Below are 19,373 nucleotides of genomic sequence, written 5' to 3'. Positions count from 1 at the left end.
CTGTTTGATCACTTCTCTCCTCAGTATCTCTCTACCTCCTTAATAACAGGAAGTTGGTACAGAGCTTCCTGTCCTGTTCTGGCCTATATGAACAGCAACAGTCCTTTTGCCTGCTGTGATGGCTTGGACACGGGTGAGAGGGGGAACTGATATCTGTCCTGAGCTGTGTGTGTGTGTGTGTGTGTGTGTGTGTGTGTGTGTGTGTGTGTGTGTGTGTGTGTGTGTGTGTGTGTGCGTGTGCGTGTGTGTGTGAGTAATCAGACAGACATATTGCTTTTCAGCAGGCTAAGCAGAACAGGCAAAGCCAATCGGGTTAAATACTTGCAGAGCTGCAGCCCATGTTGGCTGAGCTGGACCAGATGTGTGTGTGTGCGTGTGTGTGTGTGTGTGTGTTTGGGTTTATGCCGCCACAGTGAGCCATTTGTGAGTCCAGGCTTCCGTGTTTATTTACTCTGTAAAGGGAGAACAGGTGAGCCCTGTTGTTGTGGCCCCACACCCCCTCCCCTCACCCCTGTACCCTCACCCAAGACCCCTCAGCCCCGTCCCCTCACCCCCGTCCCCTCACCCCCGTTCCCTCACCCCGTCCCCTCACCCCCCTCCCCTCACCCCCGTCCCAGTCTTGAAAGTCTCAGCGATAGCTGATCATGATTGTGAGAATCAACAGCAATGTAGTCCTTACACACAGGAACAAGGAGACAGAGAGAGTTGAGAAAGATAGCGAGTTGAGAGAGATAGAGAGAGAGAGAGAGTCGAGAGAGTTGAGAGAGTTGAAAGAGAGAGAGTTGAGAGAGATAGACATGCCAATAATGCCCTTTGAATTTAATTGAGTTGTGAGAGAGTTGTGAGAAAGAGAGAGAGAGAGAGTTGTGAGAGAGAGAGAGAGAGTTGAGAGAGTGAGTTGAAGGATAGAGAGAGTTGAGAGCGAGAGTTGAGAGCGAGAGAGCGAGAGAGAGAGAGAGAGAGAGAGAGAGAGAGAGAGAGAGAGAGAGAGAGAGAGAGAGCATATGCCCAGGCTGTGAACAGGGCAACAGGCCCAACCCCCACTAATACACCCACCCAAGCCCCATCCTGCAACCTAAGAAATATGTATCAGATGCTCAACATGCTCTGCTCACACCTACTGTGACGGTCTGAGCCTAAACCACACGAAAACAACACTAGACACTATGGAACACAAAGCTTTTACTATCTCATCCTGGAATATACCAGGTTTGAGCTCATTTGCCTTTGGCCTAAAGAGCAGGAACCCGGACTTCATCAAAGAAATCAGAAATACAGGCATTGTCATCCAACAAGGAACATGGTATAGAGGAGATGGACCCACTGGTTTCCCTCTAGGTTACAGAGAGCTGTTGGTCCCATCCACCAAACTACCATGTGTGAAACAGGGACTCAGGGGGTGTGCTAATTTCGTATAGAGCAGACCTAACCCACTCTATTAAATTAATCAAAACAGGAAGTCTTTTCATCTGGCTAGAAATGAATAAGGAAATTATCTCAACAGAGAAAAATATCCTCATGTGTGCTACCTATTTCCCCCCAATAGAATCCCTATACTTTAATGAAGATAGCTTCTCCATCCTAGAGGGGAAGATCAGCCATTTTCAGGCCAAGGGACATGTACTACTCTGTGGCTACCTACATATTAGTCTACATTGTAGAATAATAGTGAAGACATCAAAACTATGAAATAACACATATGAAATCATCTAGTAACCAAAAAAGTGTTAAACAAATCTAAATCTATTTTATATTTGAGATTCTTCAAATAGCCATCCTTTGCCTTTGCATGTCCCAGTTTAGGTCACCTAGTAGCACGAGCTCAGAAGATAGATGGGGGGCAATCAATTCACATATGGTATCGAGGGCACAGCTGGGAGCAGAGGGAGGTCTATAGCAAGCGGCAACAGTGAGAGACTTGTTTCTGGAAAGGTGCATTTTTAGAAGTAGAAGCTCGAATTGTTTGGGTACAGACTTGGATAGTAATACAGAACTCTGCAGGCTATCTTTGCAGTAGATTGCAACACCGCCCCCTTTGGCAGTTCTATCTTGGCGGAAAATATTATAGTTGACGATGGAGATTTCAGGGTTTTTGGTGGTTTTCCTAAGCCAGGATTCAGACACGGCTAAGACATCCGGGTTGGCAGAGTGTGCTAAAGCAGTGAGTAAAACAAACTTAGGAAGTAGGCTTCTAATGTTAACATGCATGAAACCAAGGCTTTTACGGTTACAGAAGTCAACAAATGAGAGCACCTGGGGAGTGGGAGTGGGGCTAGGCACTGCAGGACCTGGATTAACCTCTACATCACCAGAGGAACAGAGGAGAAGTAGGATAAGGGTACGGCTAAAGGCTATACGAACTGGCCGTCTAGCACGTTCGGAACAGAGAGTAAAAGGAGCAGGTTTCTGGGCTCGATAGCATAGATTCAAGGCATAGTGTACAGACAAAGGTAAGGTAGGATGTGAGTACATTGGAGGTAAACCTAGGCATTGAGTAATGATGAGAGAGATATAGTCTCTAGAGACGTTTAAACCAGGGGATGTCATCGCATATGTAGGAGGCGGAACAACATGGTTGGTTAAGGCATATTGAGCAGGGCTAGAGGCTCTACAGTGAAATAAGACAGTAATCACTAACCAGGACAGTAATGGATGAGGCATATTGATATTAGAGAGAGGCATGTGTAGCCAAGTGAACATATGGGTCCAGTGAGTGGTTGGGCTGACTGGGGACACGGCGATTTCTAAGGTCTTTGAAAGCCAAGTTAACAAACAGATTACCGACCATTTCGAATCCCACCGTACCTTCTCCGCTATGCAATCTGGTTTCAGAGCTGGTCACGGGTGCACCTCAACCACGCTCAAGGTCCTAAACGACATCATAACCGCCATCGATAAGAGACAATACTGTGCAGCTGTATTCATCAACCTGGCCAAGGCTTTCGACTCTGTCAATCACCACATTCTTAGCGGCAGACTCGACAGCCTTGGTTTCTCAAATGATTGCCTCGCCTGGTTTACCAACTACTTTTCTGATAGAGATCAGTGTGTCAAATCGGAGGGCCTGTTGTCCAGACCTCTGGCAGTCTCTATGGGGGTCCCACAGGGTTCAATCCTCGGGCCGACTCTCTTTTCTGTATACATCAATGATGTTGCTCTTGCTGCTGGTGATTCTCTGATCCACCTCTACGCAAACAACACCATTCTGTATACTTCTGGCCCCTCTTCGGACACTGTGTTAACCAACCTCCAGACGAGCTTCAATGCTATACAACTCTCCTTCCATGGCCTCCAACTGCTCTTAAACGCAAGTAAAACTAAATGCATGCTCTTCAACCGATCACTGCTCGCCCGTCCAGCATCACTACTCTGGACGGTTCTGACTTAGAATACGTGGACAACTACAAATACCTAGGCGTCTGGTTAGACTGTAAACTCTCCTTCCAGACTCACATTAAGCATCTCCAATCCAAAATTAAATCTAGAATCGGCTTCCTATATCGCAACAAAGCATCCTTCACTCATGCTGCCAAACATGCCCTCGTAAAACTGACCATCCTACCGATCCTCGACTTCGGTGATGTCATCTATAAAATAGCCTCCAACACTCTACTCAACAAACTGGATGCAGTTTTTCACAGTGCCATCCGTTTTGTCACCAAAGCCCCATACACTACCCACCATTGCGACCTGTACGCTCTCGTTGGTTGGCCCTCACTTCATACTCGTCGCCAAACCCACTGGCTACAGGTTATTTACAAGTCTCTGCTAGGTAAAGCCCCACCTTATCTCAGCTCACTGGTCACCATAGCAGCACCCACTCGTAGCACGCGCTCCAGCAGGTATATCTCACTGGTCACCCCCAAAGCCAATTCCTCCTTTGGTCGTGTTTCCTTCCAGTTCTCTGCTGCCAATGACTGGAACGAACTGTAAAACTCTTCTGAAGCTGGAAACACTTATCTCCCTCACTAGCTTTAAGCACCAGCTGTCAGAGCAGCTCACAGATTACTGCACCTGTACATAGCCCATCTATAATTTTGCCCAAACAACTACCTCTTCCCCTACTGTATTTATTTATTTATTTTGCTCCTTTGCACCCCATTATTTCTATTTCTACTTTGCACATTCTTCCACTGCAAATCTACCATTCCAGTGTTTTACTTGCTATATTGTATTTACTTCGCCACCATGGCCTTTTTTTGCCTTTACCTCCCTTATCTCACCTCATTTGCTCACATTGTATATAGACTTATTTTTCTACTGTATTATTGACTGTATGTTTTGTTTATTCCATGTGTAGCTCTGTGTTGTTGTATGTGTCGAATTGCTATGCTTTATCTTGGCCAGGTCGCAGTTGCAAATGAGAACTTGTTCTCAACTAGCCTACCTGGTTAAAAAAAGGTGAAATAAAAATAAATAAATAAAATAAAATTCATGAAGAATGCAAAAACCTAAGAAAGAAATTGAGAAACCTGTCCAACCAAAAACATAGAGACCCAGAAAACCTGAGCCTAAGAATTCACTATGGTGAATCACTAAAACAACACAGAAATACACTACGGAAAAAGAAGGTACAGCACATCAGAAATCAGCTCAATATAATGGAAGAATCCATAGAATCTAACCAATTCTGGAGAAATTGGAACAAACAAAACAAACCACAACACGAAGAGTTATCTATCCAAAAGGGAGATGTATGGATAAACCACTTCTACAATCTTTTTGGCTCTATAACAAAGAACAAACAGCAAAAACATATACATGATCAATTAGAAATATTAGAATCAACTAGTAAAGACCACCAGAAACCACTGGATTCTCCAAGTACACTGAATGAAGTACAGGACAAAATACAAACCCTCTAACCCCAAAAGGCCTGTGGTGTTGATGGCATCCTAAATGAAATTATAAAATATGCAGACCACAAATTCCTATTGGCTTAAACTCTTTAACATCATCCTCAGCTCTGGCACCTTCCCCAATATTTGGAACCAAGGACTGATTACCACAATCAACAGAAGTGGAGACAAACATTTCTTTCCACAGGGCCGTGGAGTGAGACAGGGATGCAGCTGGAGCCCCACCCTCTTCAACATACATGTATATATTAACAAATTGGCGTGGGCACTAGAACAGTCTGCAGCACCCGGCCTCACCCTACTAGAATGTGAAGTTAAATGTCTACTGTTTGCTGATGATCTGGTGCTTCTGTCACCAACCAAGGAGGGCCTACAGCAGCACCTAGATCTTCTGCCCTTTGAATTGAATTGAGAGAGAGAGAGTTGAGATTGACATTTACTTTCTTTGGAAATGTAAACATATGTTTCCCATGCCAATAAAGCCCTTTGAATTGAATTGAACTTAATTGAGAGGGGTGGTTTCAGGTGAGCAGAGCTATTTTCCAGAGCCTAAAGAAGCCTCAGTAGTCAGGATAGCACTAAAGCCATATTGAAGTGGCTAAGCCTCAGATCTAGTATTTCATCCTGTGGCACACAAAAGAGAACCCAGCTATGGGGGCCCAGAGTTGGGGCGTGGTGGTGGTGATGGCATGGTGTCCCTGCCAGCTTGGCTAATAATGTGTCTCGTTGGCCATTTTGTGAAGCTCCAGTGGAAGTTGGGTGCGAGCCCAGGATGGTATAGGGAGCCTGGCATGGGCAGCCTGGCATGGGCAGAACGCTAATTTTCACCCTTTGTGGGCAGCCTGGAGTCACAAGCCAAGAACTCCGGAGGGAGACCCTGTGTTTAGAAACATGCTCAGTTTCAGGTTCTAGTTCTAGTAGGTTAGGAGAATTAACATAGCAGGTTAGGATAATTAACGTAGTAGGTTAGGAGAATTAACATAGCAGGTTAGTAGAATTAACGTAGCAGGTTAGGAGAATTAAAGTAGTAGGTTATGAGAAATAACGTAGTAGGTTAGGAGAATTAACGTAGCAGGTTAGGAGAATTAACGCAGCATGTTAGGAGAAATAACGTAGTAGGTTAGGAGAATTAACGTAGCAGGTTAGGATAATTAACGTAGTAGGTTATGAGAATTAACGTAGCAGGTTAGGATAATTAACGTAGCAGGTTAGGAGAATTAACGCAGCATGTTAGGAGAATTAACGTAGCAGGTTAGGAGAATTAACGTAGTAGGTTATGAGAATTAACGCAGCATGTTAGGATAATTAACGTAGCAACTTAGGAGAATTAACGCAGCATGTTAGGATAATTAGGTTAAGGTTAAGAAAAGGGTTTGGGTTAGGGTTAGATAAAATAACATTCATTTGACAAAAGTTGGATCCCTTCTAGCCATGACCTAGTTGGAAGTGTTTCTCTCTCTCTTTCTCAGGTGCTGGGAGTCACAACAGAACAGCATTGTTGGTTTGCTCTCCACTGTACGGGTTCTCCCTCTGTGTGTGTCTGTGTCATGTTGTGTAGTGTAAGCCCTGAGGCATTAGTATTTTCATGACCCTGGCTGGTGGGATTTGATGCAGTGACAGCCAGGACAGAGCTTTATAGCAGGGTCTAGTCAGCGTTATTGAGAGGGACAAAAGCAGGCCTGTGGCTGGGAGCCCTGGATTACTGGGGCTGGCTGTGGGGGGGATACCACTGGGGAGTTGGTGTGAGAGGACAGAGAGCAGCACACAGAGTCAGTCAGCTACTATGCTAGCTGTGGGTGACATGCGGACAAGGACAGTCTTTCACAGACAGGGGAGCCAGAGGACTGAGTGGTAAGAGACCAGCGTTTCTCCTTCTCAGTCAGGTAGGTGTCTGGGCAGTGTGTGACAGCGCTATGTGTGGTACTAGGGTGGGGTTGATGTACAGTATTAGCGCTCTACCACTGAGGGGCTGAGCCACCAGCTGGACCACAGATTTACTTCTGAGGAGATTTCTGATTCAGGTTTGATCGCAGTAGGATTGTTTCTTCTTTAGTTATTTAACCTTTATTTAACTAGGCAAGTCAGTTAAGTTAAGAACAAATTCTTATTTACAATGACGGCTTACCCCAGCCAAACCCGGACGACGCTGGGCCAATTGTGCGCCACCCTGATTGTGCGCCGCCTTATGGGACTCCCAATCACGGCCAGTTGTGATACAGCCTGGAATCAAACCAGGGTTTGTAGTGATGCCTCTAGCACTGAGATGGAGTGCCTTAGACCGCTGCGTTACTCGGGAGCCCAAACCCATAAACAAACACACACGTGCACTTCCCCAAACATGCTCTAATTCCTGTCCTGGTCAACTGGTCATGTGACATGGGGCCGGTGGCCTGTGGTCACCCTGGGTGTCTGACAGAAATAGAGGTGACTGCTGAGAGGCACCAGTGTCCCCTGGGAGGAGTGGCGGGAACGAGACTGTCCCAAAGCCCCAGAGAGAGGGAGACTCCCCTTTAGTCAATAGCGGAGATTGGAGAGTGGGTTGAGAGGAAGGAGAATAACTGACCACACACACACACTCCTTCACAGCAACGCTCTGGATCAGAACGGTCATTGTAGCTGGAGGTGAGACTCTTGGTTTTGGGACAGGTAGGTGTGAATTATGAGACACGTCGGACAAGGTTTTGGACAGGTTGTTTAGGGACGAGAGGATTCTTCCTAGAAAGACACAAGTCAAGCCAGAACGGGAACAGGACATACAGTACCTCAGGACCGCAGTGCTTTCTTAGCGTTCTGTGGACCATCCAGAAGCAGGAATCCTCCGATAGTGTGTTGAAGTGGTGGGACCTGATAGTGTGTTGAAGTGTGTAAGTCAGTGGGACCTGATAGTGTGTTGAAGTGTGTAAGTCAGTGGGACCTGATAGTGTGAACACTAAGATAGGAGTGTAGCTTTCATTTCAGAGACCATGTCATGTTGTTTGGGGAGGAGACTCAGGACAGAGGGAGAAAGTGCTGGTGTGCAAAAAATTGTTGGTCGATTTTATGTCTAAGAATAATTTGTAGAAAGTAACAGGGATTTATTACACCTTTTCACATAAAACAAAGTGTGTCTTTGTGAGCTTTTAACATTTCCAAGAGGTCTTGGCAGAGTGGTGGGTGATCATCCAGTTGTTCCCTTTGTGAGTCTTGTTTTCTTTACTGACAGGTTTTAACGTGTGTGTGTGTGTGTGTGTGTGTGTGTGTGTGTGTGTGTGTGTGTGTGTGTGTGTGTGTGTGTGTGTGTGTGTGGGTGGGTGGGTGGGTGGGTGGGTGGGTGGGTGTGGGGGTGGGTGGGTGGGTGGGTGTGGGTGGGTGGAACGCTCCTTAGTATGTAGTTGGGTGTGAACTGTTGAACCTGTGTAGGTACACTGCCTACTGTGATTAACAGTGTGTTTAGAGCTACCATGCCAGCACGGTTGATTCTGCACGGTTGATTCTGCACGGTTAATTCTCTACGGTTGATTCTGCACGGTTGATTCTGCACGGTTAATTCTCTACGGTTGATTCTGCTCGAGGCCTTCAGGAGAATGGGTGACCTAGACAGCATCTATGTTTGTTTTATTTTGTGCTGATGTACATGTGGGTATGAGTATGTAGCTATGATTGTATTCCTCTCTCTCTCTCTCTCTCTCTCTCTCTCTCTCTCTCTCTCTCTCTCTCTCTCTCTCTCTCTCTCTCTCTCTCTCTGTCTCTCTCTCTCTCTCTCTCTCTCTCTCTCTCTCTCTCTCTCTCTTTCTCTTTCTGTCTCTCTCTCTCTCTCTCTCTCTCTCTGCCTCTCTCTCTCTTTCTGCCTCTCTCTCTCTCTCTCTCTCTGTGTTTCTGTCTCTCTCTCTCTCTCTTAGTAATGTGTAAATAGTTGTAGTACAAATAGTAGAGGAAGATACATAAACAGATAAATATTGGCTGTATTTACAATGTTGTTTGTTCCCAACTGGTTGCCCTGTTCTCATGGCAACGAGTCACAAATCTGGCTGCTGTCTAATTTGTTTTCTAATTCATTGTAGGTCTGTGTAATTTGTGAAAAATATGTGTCTCTAATACGGTCATACATTTGACAGTTGTTTAGGAAGTGCAGCTCAGTTTCCAACTCAGTTTGTGGGCAGTGTGCACATAGCTGTAATGAGGTGCGTACTGGCGTCAGAGAAGTCAGGCGCAGGAGAGCGAGAACTGATTTACAACGGTGTCCTTTAATATCCATAAACCACCGTCAACAGAACAATACAATAAATGGGTCAAACAAAACCCGGTAAATACAGCATACCATACATAAGCACTACAAGAAACAATTACGGACAAGGACATGCGGGGGGAACAGAGGGTTAAATACACAACATGTAATTGATGGGATTGGAACCAGGTGTGATGGAAGACAAGACAAAACCAATGGAAAATGAAAAATGGATCAGCGATGGCTAGAAGGTCGGTGACTTCGACCGCCGAACAAGGAGAGGGACCAACTTCGGCGGAAGCCGTGACAATAGCCTGTCTTCTCTTGAGAGCCAGGTCTGCCTACGGCAGCCTTTCTCAATAGCAAGGCTATGCTCACTGAGTCTGTACATAGTCAAGGATTTTCTTAATTTGGGGTCAATCACTGTGGTCAGGTATTCTGCCACTGTGTACTGTCTGTTTAGGGCCAGATAACATTCCAGTTTGTTCTGTTTTTTGTTGATTCTTTCTAGTGTGTCTATTGGTTAGAGCCTGTAAGCATTTCACTGTAAGGTCTACTACACCTGTTGTATTCGGCGCACGTGACAAATAAACTTTGATTTGATTTGATTTGAAATAGTTATATTTTTGTCTTCTCATGATTTGGTTGGGTCTAATTATGTTGCTGTCCAGGGGCTCTGTGGGGTCAGTTTGTGTTTGTGAACAGAGCCCCAGAAGCAGCTCGCTCTCTCTCGCCTGTCTCCTTTGTTTGCCCTTTCTTGAGTAGATTAGAGCCTGGGTGCTGGGCCCAGAGAGAACCTCCTAGTGGGCAACAGCCCCAGCTCCCCCGCCTCTGTCCACTGGCCCTCCTTCTACACTTACTTTAATCCCTCAGCCAACTGCGGATGTAATCTATGTTTAATCCTGGGTCACTTTTCCTGTCTCTTTTGTCCGTGCTCGCGTAACTGATAAAACTATTAGTCATCATCAGTGATTTTCCATTAAAAAAAGAAGAAAAAAAGACCTATTTTCAGAATGTCAGTCATATAGAGTCTAGTCTTCCAGATCTTGAATACATTTCCCATGTCCCCCCTCTCTCCTCTCTCTAGCTGTGACTGGGTGGAGATCTTGGAGCCGCGCTCGCAGGAGCGCATGTACGTGAACCTGGCCTCGGGGGAGTGTGGTTGGGAGCCCCCAGCAGGCGCCGCCGTGCGCCAGTCCGATGGCAGCCAGTGGTGGGAGCTGTTTGACAGCCACAACAAACGCTTCTACTACTACAACAGTGCCAGTCAGCAGACGGTGTGGCACCGGCCCCAGGCCTGCGACATCGTGCCCCTGGCCCAGCTACAGGCCATGAAGAGGAGCTCTGAGACGGGTCTGAGGGGCCCCATCAAGCCCCAGAGAGGGGGAGGAGGAGGGGAGGGCCGCCGCACAGCCCTACCTAACCAGGCCTACCCTATGCCCCCCGCCCAGGACCCTGACAGCAGCGGGCGGTCCACCCCCTCTAAGGGGCTCTGTGACAGCCTGGAGAGCAGGAACGACACCCCCAGGTAACCTTTCTGCCAAAACATACACCATAAAGATATTATTTTCTAGCCCGACTTAAACCTAATTACAGTATAAACTCTTGTGTAGTTGAGGGATTCCTCCTATAAGCTACTCTGCAGTTGCTTCCAGGAAGGCTGACTCTGCAGCTGAATGGAACCCAGTGTCAGTAAGCTGGGTCTGCAGGCGTATTCCCTCGTTCATCTACAGATGCATTACTGTGGGTTAACCCGAGCCTAATGGACCTGTCACTTCACATTCTACCTGGCTAGACCCAGCGCCAATCCTCCCTGTCATGACAGCCTTATCTACTCTATATCACATACATGAGACGGCCCTCCTTACTCCTCCAGTTAAATACTGTGTGGGCGACTCTCTCATGTGTTGTGTCAGTGTCATTTAGCAGAGAGAGAGACAGAGAACATAGAAAGAGATGTATGGGGGAGGTGACAGGGATAATGTTGAATTAAATGTCTAGACGAGATAAAGACTGAGAAGAGCTAGTCAACAGATAGAGTCAGAGACAAGACAGAGAGAAGAAGTTTGAGATGAACCAAAACAGAGAGAAGTTTGAGATAAACCAAAACAGAGAGAAGTTTTAGATGAACCAAAACAGAGAGAAGAAGTTTGAGATTAACCAAAACAGAGAGAAGAAGTTTGAGATTAACCAAAACAGAGAGAAGAACTTTGAGATTAACCAAAACAGAGAGAAGAAGTTTGAGATGAACCAAAACAGAGAGAAGTTTGAGATTAACCAAAACAGAGAGAAGTTTTAGATTAACCAAAACAGAGAGAAGAAGTTTGAGATTTACCAAAACAGAGAGAAGAAGTTTGAGATAAACCAAGACAGAGAGAAGGAGTTTGAGATAAACCAAGACAGAGAGAAGGAGTTTGAGATAAACCAGGACAGAGAGAAGAAGTTTGAGATAAACCAAGACAGAGAGAAGGAGTTTGAGATAAACCAAGACAGCGAGAAGAAGTTTGAGATAAACCAAGACAGAGAGAAGGAGTTTGAGATAAACCAGGACAGAGAGAAGGAGTTTGAGATAAACCAAGACAGAGAGAAGGAGTTTGAGATAAACCAGGACAGAGAGAAGAAGTTTGAGATAAACCAAGACAGAGAGAAGGAGTTTGAGATAAACCAAGACAGAGAGAAGAAGTTTGAGATAAACCAAGACAGAGAGAAGGAGTTTGAGATAAACCAGGACAGAGAGAAGGAGTTTGAGATAAACCAGGACAGAGAGAAGGAGTTTGAGATAAACCAAGACAGAGAGAAGGAGTTTGAGATAAACCAGGACAGAGAGAAGAAGTTTGAGATAAACCAAGACAGAGAGAAGGAGTTTGAGATAAACCAAGACAGAGAGAAGAAGTTTGAGATAAACCAAGACAGAGAGAAGGAGTTTGAGATAAACCAGGACAGAGAGAAGGAGTTTGAGATAAACCAAGACAGAGAGAAGAAGTTTGAGATAAACCAAGACAGAGAGAAGAAGTTTGAGATAAACCAGGACAGAGAGAAGGAGTTTGAGATAAACCAAGACAGAGAGAAGAAGTTTGAGATAAACCAGGACAGAGAGAAGAAGTTTGAGATAAACCAGGACAGAGAGAAGGAGTTTGAGATAAACCAAGACAGAGAGAAGAAGTTTGAGATAAACCAAGACAGAGAGAAGGAGTTTGAGATAAACCAGGACAGAGAGAAGAAGTTTGAGATAAACCAAGACAGAGAGAAGGAGTTTGAGATAAACCAAGACAGAGAGAAGAAGTTTGAGATAAACCAAGACAGAGAGAAGAAGTTTGAGATAAACCAGGACAGAGAGAAGAAGTTTGAGATAAACCAGGACAGAGAGAAGGAGTTTGAGATAAACCAAGACAGAGAGAAGAAGTTTGAGATAAACCAAGACAGAGAGAAGGAGTTTGAGATAAACCAGGACAGAGAGAAGAAGTTTGAGATAAACCAAGACAGAGAGAAGAAGTTTGAGATAAACCAAGACAGAGAGAAGAAGTTTGAGATAAACCAGGACAGAGAGAAGAAGTTTGAGATAAACCAGGACAGAGAGAAGGAGTTTGAGATAAACCAAGACAGAGAGAAGAAGTTTGAGATAAACCAAGACAGAGAGAAGGAGTTTGAGATAAACCAGGACAGAGAGAAGAAGTTTGAGATAAACCAAGACAGAGAGAAGGAGTTTGAGATAAACCAAGACAGAGAGAAGAAGTTTGAGATAAACCAGGACAGAGAGAAGGAGTTTGAGATAAACCAAGACAGAGAGAAGAAGTTTGAGATAAACCAAGACAGAGAGAAGAAGTTTGAGATAAACCAAGACAGAGAGAAGGAGTTTGAGATAAACCAAGACAGAGAGAATAAGTTTGAGATTAACCAAGACAGAGAGAAGAAGTTTGAGATAAACCAGGACAGAGAGAAGAAGTTTGAGATAAACCAGGACAGAGAGAAGAAGTTTGAGATAAACCAAGACAGAGAGAAGGAGTTTGAGATAAACCAGGACAGAGAGAAGAAGTTTGAGATAAACCAGGACAGAGAGAAGAAGTTTGAGATAAACCAGGACAGAGAGAAGGAGTTTGAGATAAACCAGGACAGAGAGAAGAAGTTTGAGATAAACCAGGACAGAGAGAAGGAGTTTGAGATAAACCAAGACAGAGAGAAGAAGTTTGAGATTAACCAGGACAGAGAGAAGAAGTTTGAGATAAACCAGGACAGAGAGAAGAAGTTTGAGATAAACCAAGACAGAGAGAAGGAGTTTGAGATAAACCAAAACAGAGAGAAGGAGTTTGAGATAAACCAGGACAGAGAGAAGAAGTTTGAGATAAACCAGGACAGAGAGAAGAAGTTTGAGATAAACCAGGACAGAGAGAAGGAGTTTGAGATAAACCAGGACAGAGAGAAGAAGTTTGAGATAAACCAGGACAGAGAGAAGGAGTTTGAGATAAACCAAGACAGAGAGAAGAAGTTTGAGATTAACCAGGACAGAGAGAAGAAGTTTGAGATAAACCAGGACAGAGAGAAGAAGTTTGAGATAAACCAGGACAGAGAGAAGAAGTTTGAGATAAACCAGGACAGAGAGAAGGAGTTTGAGATAAACCAAGACAGAGAAGGACGGATGGTCAGGGAGATGGATGATGTCCTCAGTGTTTTGGAGGTCTGTCGTTGTTGGACAGCAGGTAGCCTAGCGGTTAAGAGCGTTTGGCCAACAACCAAAAGGTCACTAGTTCAAAATTCCCTAGCTGACTAGGTGAAAAATCTGTCTATGTACCTTTGAGCAAGGAACTTAACCCTGATTGGTCCTTTAAGTCACTCTGTATAAGAGCATCTGTTAATCGGGTCTCCTGAGTGGCCCAGCGGTCTAAGGCACTGCATCTCAGTGCAAGAGGCGTCACTGCAGTCCCTGTTTTGAATCCAGGCTGCATCACATCTGGCCCGTGATTGGGAGTCCCATAGGCCGGCACACAATTGGCCCCACATCGTTCGGGTTTGGCCGGGGTAGGCTGTCATTGTAAATAAGAATTTGTTCTTAACTGACTTGCCTAGTTAAATAAAGGTTACATTTTTTTTAAATGTCTAAAAGTAGGAGAGAACAATCAGGTGAATGCTAAAAGTAGGAGAGGCCTACTATAATGAGATTGTCTGCAGATGATAATGGAATTGTTTAGTCACAGCATCCTTGGTTAAATGTGTCCTGTTCAGGCTCCAACCCTGGGCTGGGTAGAAGCCATCTTGATGATGGTGTTAGCCATGTAGCCGCTAACCTTATGGGCCAAGCCAGATCTGAGCCTGTCTGTCTGTCTGAGCGTGTGCCAAACTGTTAGCATAGGGGATAAAATGTAGCACAAGCTAACTTGGTGTAAACACTAACAGTTTCTAACTTTGAGCACAGGCAGCTGTTTGGTTATCTGACAACCAGGCAGCTGTTTGGTTATCTGACAACCAGGCAGCTGTTTGGCTATATAACAACCAGGCAGCTGTTTGGCTATATAACAACCAGGCAGCTGTTTGGTTATCTGACAACCAGGCAGCTGTTTGGCTATATAACAACCAGGCAGCTGTTTGGCTATATGACAACCAGGCAGCTGTTTGGCTATTTGACAACCAGGCAGCTGTTTGGCTATATAACAACCAGGCAGCTGTTTGGCTATATGACAACCAGGCAGCTGTTTGGCTATATGACAACCAGGCTAGCTTGGAGATAACTTAGTAATGAAGTGAGTGAAGAGCACTTACTACTAAAAAAACATTTAGTACACTTTAAGCAGTGACATTTGTAAGAACAGTATGATCACTTTGCTTGTTGTATAATTCCTTCTCACATCTACTCGTTCTCTTCCTCTCACCGTTTACCTTCGCTTGTGGACTTCAATTGCACAAACACAACAGTTGTCTGTGACCAGGTGAAAGAACCTTTCCAAGCCAAACATTCATTCCATAACCGCTACAGACAGCCTACATCGTTATATGGCATAGTCAACATAGCTACTAGAACTCACGCGTTGGTAAACCCACTACAATCATGCAGTATAGTGTACAGTCAGCAGTTTAGCAGTTACACCGCAGGCCCCAGGTGGCAATAAACGAATACAACCAAAAGCTTACCTTGACTTGGAAGAGTTCCAGCGTTAGTTAGCCATAGCCAGCTAGCTAACATAGCATCCCTCTCTGTTTGAGCCGGCTGTTTGAGTAGACTAAACTAGCTAGCTGCATTTGCTAGCTAAGTAAGTGAAATTGAAAGTTAAAAAAATGAAATATAGCTTGCTCTCGCTGTCTCTTTCTCTCTTGCTTCTCCTTCATCTTTGAAGAAATTAATTTGTTCAAAACTGTTCAACTATTGTCTTTCTCTTTGAGTCAACTACACACCACATGTTATGCACTGCAGTGCTAGCTAGCTAGCTATAGCTAATGCTTTTGTATTTAACTAGATTCATTTTCTGATTCCTTGATTAGGTGGATAATGTGCTACAAGAACTCTGATAGGTCGGAGGACGTCCTCCGGAAGTTGTCATAATTACTGTGTAAGTCTATGGAATGGCTTGAGAACCATGAGCCTCCTAGGTTTTGTATTGAAGGCAATGTACCACAAGGACGGAAACTAGCTGTCCTCCGGCTACACCATGGTGCTACCCCAGAGAGTGCTGTTGAGGCTACTGTTGACCTTCATTGCAAAACAGTGTGTTTTTAATAAATCATTTGGTGACGTGAATATATTTAGTACAGATTTATCTAAAAAATAATAACTTTTTTAATGTTTCACAATTTGTGGCTTGTCTTCCCCTTCCTCCTCTGAGGAGTCTCCACTGACTTTAAGCTATGGCTGATTCTGATCGCTAGGCAAACTTAGATTACATTTTGCAGTATGAAAGAAAATCTGATTAAGTTTGTTTTGTTTTGGCCTCTGCACAGCTTGTTTTACATGGCAGCTCTCTTTAGCGAGGGATGGAGATTACATTTAGAGTCGTTTTTCTGGAGCTTTACCGATTTACTGTTTGTTCTCGTCTTCCCATCTCGTTCCTGTGGGGAACGTGACAGAGTGTGTGCCTTATGCCTTACCTCTGGGAGTGGGCGACTCACACAACATGGTAACCCTCCAACACAACACACACAGCCCACTGTCAGACAGGAAGGAGATATGCTCCAATCATGGGGGAATTACTTCATGTTTCCTTCTGTACCCCCTTTCTCACTTACCCTATTCAGACAGGAAATGCCCTGCTGTATTTCATACAGGAGCCGTATAAGACTTGCTATATCAAACAACTCTGGTCACGGCCAAATACGCTACTTTGAATCGCTTCATATTTTGCCAACATGGATGTTTTTGTTCCTCCAACATATCCAACCCTTTGACACATACGCCCAAGTATGCGAACCCCCCCCCCCCCCACACACACACACACACACACCTGTCAGTGTTAGAGCGAGGGACCGGTAATGAGTTGTAATGGTTGTTTGGAGACGTTCCTCGTCCTCCAACTGAATAGTTCCACACTTAGTCCAGTACAATAGGAGCAGTACCCATACAAGGACAGCAGCAGAGGGACCCAGACACTCTCTCTCTCTCTCTCTCTCTCTCTCTCTCTCTCTCTCTCTTCTTTCTCTCTCTCTCTCTCTCTCTCTCTCTCTCTCTCTCTCTCTCTCTCTCTCTCTCTCTCAGGAATGGCTCAGAGAAAGATACTGAGTGGTCTGAATCCCTATCAGTGACCTCAGAATAAGCCCTCACTGCTCAGCGTCTTACAGTATTCATCCATTGTTCCAGACAAGCTTCTGGAAGGCCCCTTCCTCAGCCCTCAACTGAAGTGGAGGTGTTGGGCTGGGGTGTCCTAGGGGTGGATGGAAGGCTACTGTTACCCTAGTTTATACAGAAAACGATTGTGTGTGTGTGTGTGTGTGTGTGTGTGTGTGTGTGTGTGTGTGTGTGTGTGTGTGTGTGTGTGTGTGTGTGTGTGTGTGTGTGTGTGTGTGTGTGTGTGTGTGTGTGTGTGTGTATGTGCGTGTGTTTGCGTGTGCATAAACACTCACACATTCACCCATCTGTGTATGTATTTGCGTCAGAACCAATTCCACTCACACACTCCATGACTCCCACGCTGAAACATGACAGTTAGTAGTTCCCTGTCCAAAATTGTAATCAGTAACGTAATTTTTGGATTACCCAAACATGTACCTAATCTGATTATTAAGAACAAATTCTAATTTACAATGACGGCCTACCCTGGCCAAACCCTAACCCGGACAACGCTGGGCCAATTGTGTGCCACCCTATGGAACTGCCAATCACGGCCAGTTGTGATACAGCCTGCAATCGAGCCAGGGTCTGTAGTGACGCCTCAAGCACTGAGATGCAGTAATCCTAACCTTAACCACACTGCTAACCTTATTGCCTAATCCTAACCTTAAATAACCATAACCTTAACCACACTGCTAACCTTAATGCCTAACCCTAGCCTTAAATGAAGACTAAAAAGCTCATTTTTGTGTTCATACATTTTTACAATATAGTTCATTTTGACTTTGCAGATGGCCCATATAGCGGAAATCAGTCAGTTCTGCCTCAAGGACAAGACACGTCCCAATAAACGTCAACCTGCTGAAAGGAAAGATTCATTTTGAATGTTATATTGTTTTTGTGCTTCTCTGAGCGATGTTCTATCGATTCCCAGGGTCATTTACAGTTTTCATGTCTCTCTCTCTCTCTCTCTCTCTCTCTCTCTCTCTCTCTCTCTCTCTCTCTCTCTCTCTCTCTCTCTCGCTTTCTCTCTCTCTCTCTCTCTCTCTCTCTCTCTCTCTCTCTCTCTCTCTCTCTCTCTCTCTACCTCTCTCTCTACCTCTGTTAACTCAGCAACACAGCACAGCCAGGTCCCTACATCTACCCCTACTCATCCCTTCCTCACAACTCACACCATATGACCAGGGTTGGCTAGGTTATTTTCTAAATGTAATCCGTTACAGTTAATAGTTACGTGTTCAAAATTGTAATCAGTAACATAACTTTTGGATTACCCAAACTCAGTAACGTAATCTGATTACATTCAGTTACTTTTAGGTTACTTTCCCCTTAAGAGAAAACAAAAAATGTATTGTATCAATTGAATGACATCTATTGCAGGATAAATCAATGTTAAAGTTTACATAGCTGGCCATATATGGATGTGTTCGCTTCTTCTAACCCATTTTGCTCTACTACAGATAATAATACAATTAAGCTATATCTTTACATTAAAAAAACAAAGTCTGTCCGATTTTCAGTCATTCCAATTAATTTAGTACCCCTTGATCATCAAAAATTTGATTTTTTATTTTTTATTTTTTTATTTCACCTTTATTTAACCAGGTAGGCTAGTTGATAGCAAATTCTCATTTGCCATTGCAGCCGGGCCAAGATAAAGCAAAGGAGTGTGACACAACAACACAGAGTTACACATGGAATAACATGGAATAAACAATGAACAAGCCAATAACACAATAAACAAGTCAATGACACAGTAGAAAAAAGAAAGTATATATACAGTGTGTGCAAAATGCATGAGGAGGTAGGCAATAAATAGGCCATAGGAGCGAATAATTACAATTTCGCAGATTCACACTGGAATGATAAATGAGCAGATGATGATGTGCAAGTAGAGATACTGGTGTGCAAAAGAGCAGAAAAGTAAATTAAAACAGTATGGGGATGAGGTATGTAGATTGGATGGGCTATTTACAGATGGACTATGTACAGCTGCAGCGATCGGTTAGCTGCTCAGATAGCTGATGTTTAAAGTTGGTGAGGGAAATATAAGTCTCCAGCTTCAGTGATTTTTGCAATTCGTTCCAGTCACTGGCAGCAGAGAACTGGAAGGAAAGGTGGCCAAAAGAGGTGTTGGCTTTGGGGAACGTGTGCTACGGGTGGGTGTTGTTATCGTGACCAGTGAACTGAGATAAGGCAGAGCTTTACCTAGCATAGACTTATAGATGACCTGGAGCCATTGGGTCTGGCGACGAATATGTAGCGTGGGCCAGCCGACTAGAGCATACAGGTCGCAGTGGTGGGTATAAGGTGATTTGGTAACAAAACGGATGGCACTGTGATAGACTGCATCCAGTTTGCTGAGTAGAGTATCGGAAGCTATTTTGTAGATGACATCGCCGAAGTCGAGGATCGGTAGGATAGTCAGTTTTACTAGGGTAAGTTTGGCGGCGTGAGTGAAGGAGGCTTTGTTGCGAAATAGAAAGCCGATTCTAGATTTGATTTTGGATTGGAGATGTTTAATATGAGTCTGGAAGGAGAGTTTACAGTCTAGCCAGACACC

General features: G+C 44.5%; 1 protein-coding gene across 1 annotated transcript in view; it reads left to right on the top strand.

Moving 5' to 3' along the window:
* The window catches only part of LOC120061424 (rho GTPase-activating protein 39-like), a 151,722-nt gene that overhangs the window by 45,755 nt on the left and 86,594 nt on the right, over positions 1–19,373 (top strand). The window contains exon 2 of the mRNA XM_039011223.1: positions 10,151–10,591. Coding sequence (XP_038867151.1) covers positions 10,151–10,591 — 441 coding nt within the window. The remainder of the gene's footprint in view (positions 1–10,150; positions 10,592–19,373) is intronic.

This window comes from Salvelinus namaycush, chromosome 16 (assembly GCF_016432855.1).
Source record: "Salvelinus namaycush isolate Seneca chromosome 16, SaNama_1.0, whole genome shotgun sequence".
NCBI classification, from domain to species: domain Eukaryota; kingdom Metazoa; phylum Chordata; class Actinopteri; order Salmoniformes; family Salmonidae; genus Salvelinus; species Salvelinus namaycush.
Note: the sequence above shows the minus strand (reverse complement) of the source record. Positions and strands in the feature narration are given on the sequence as shown.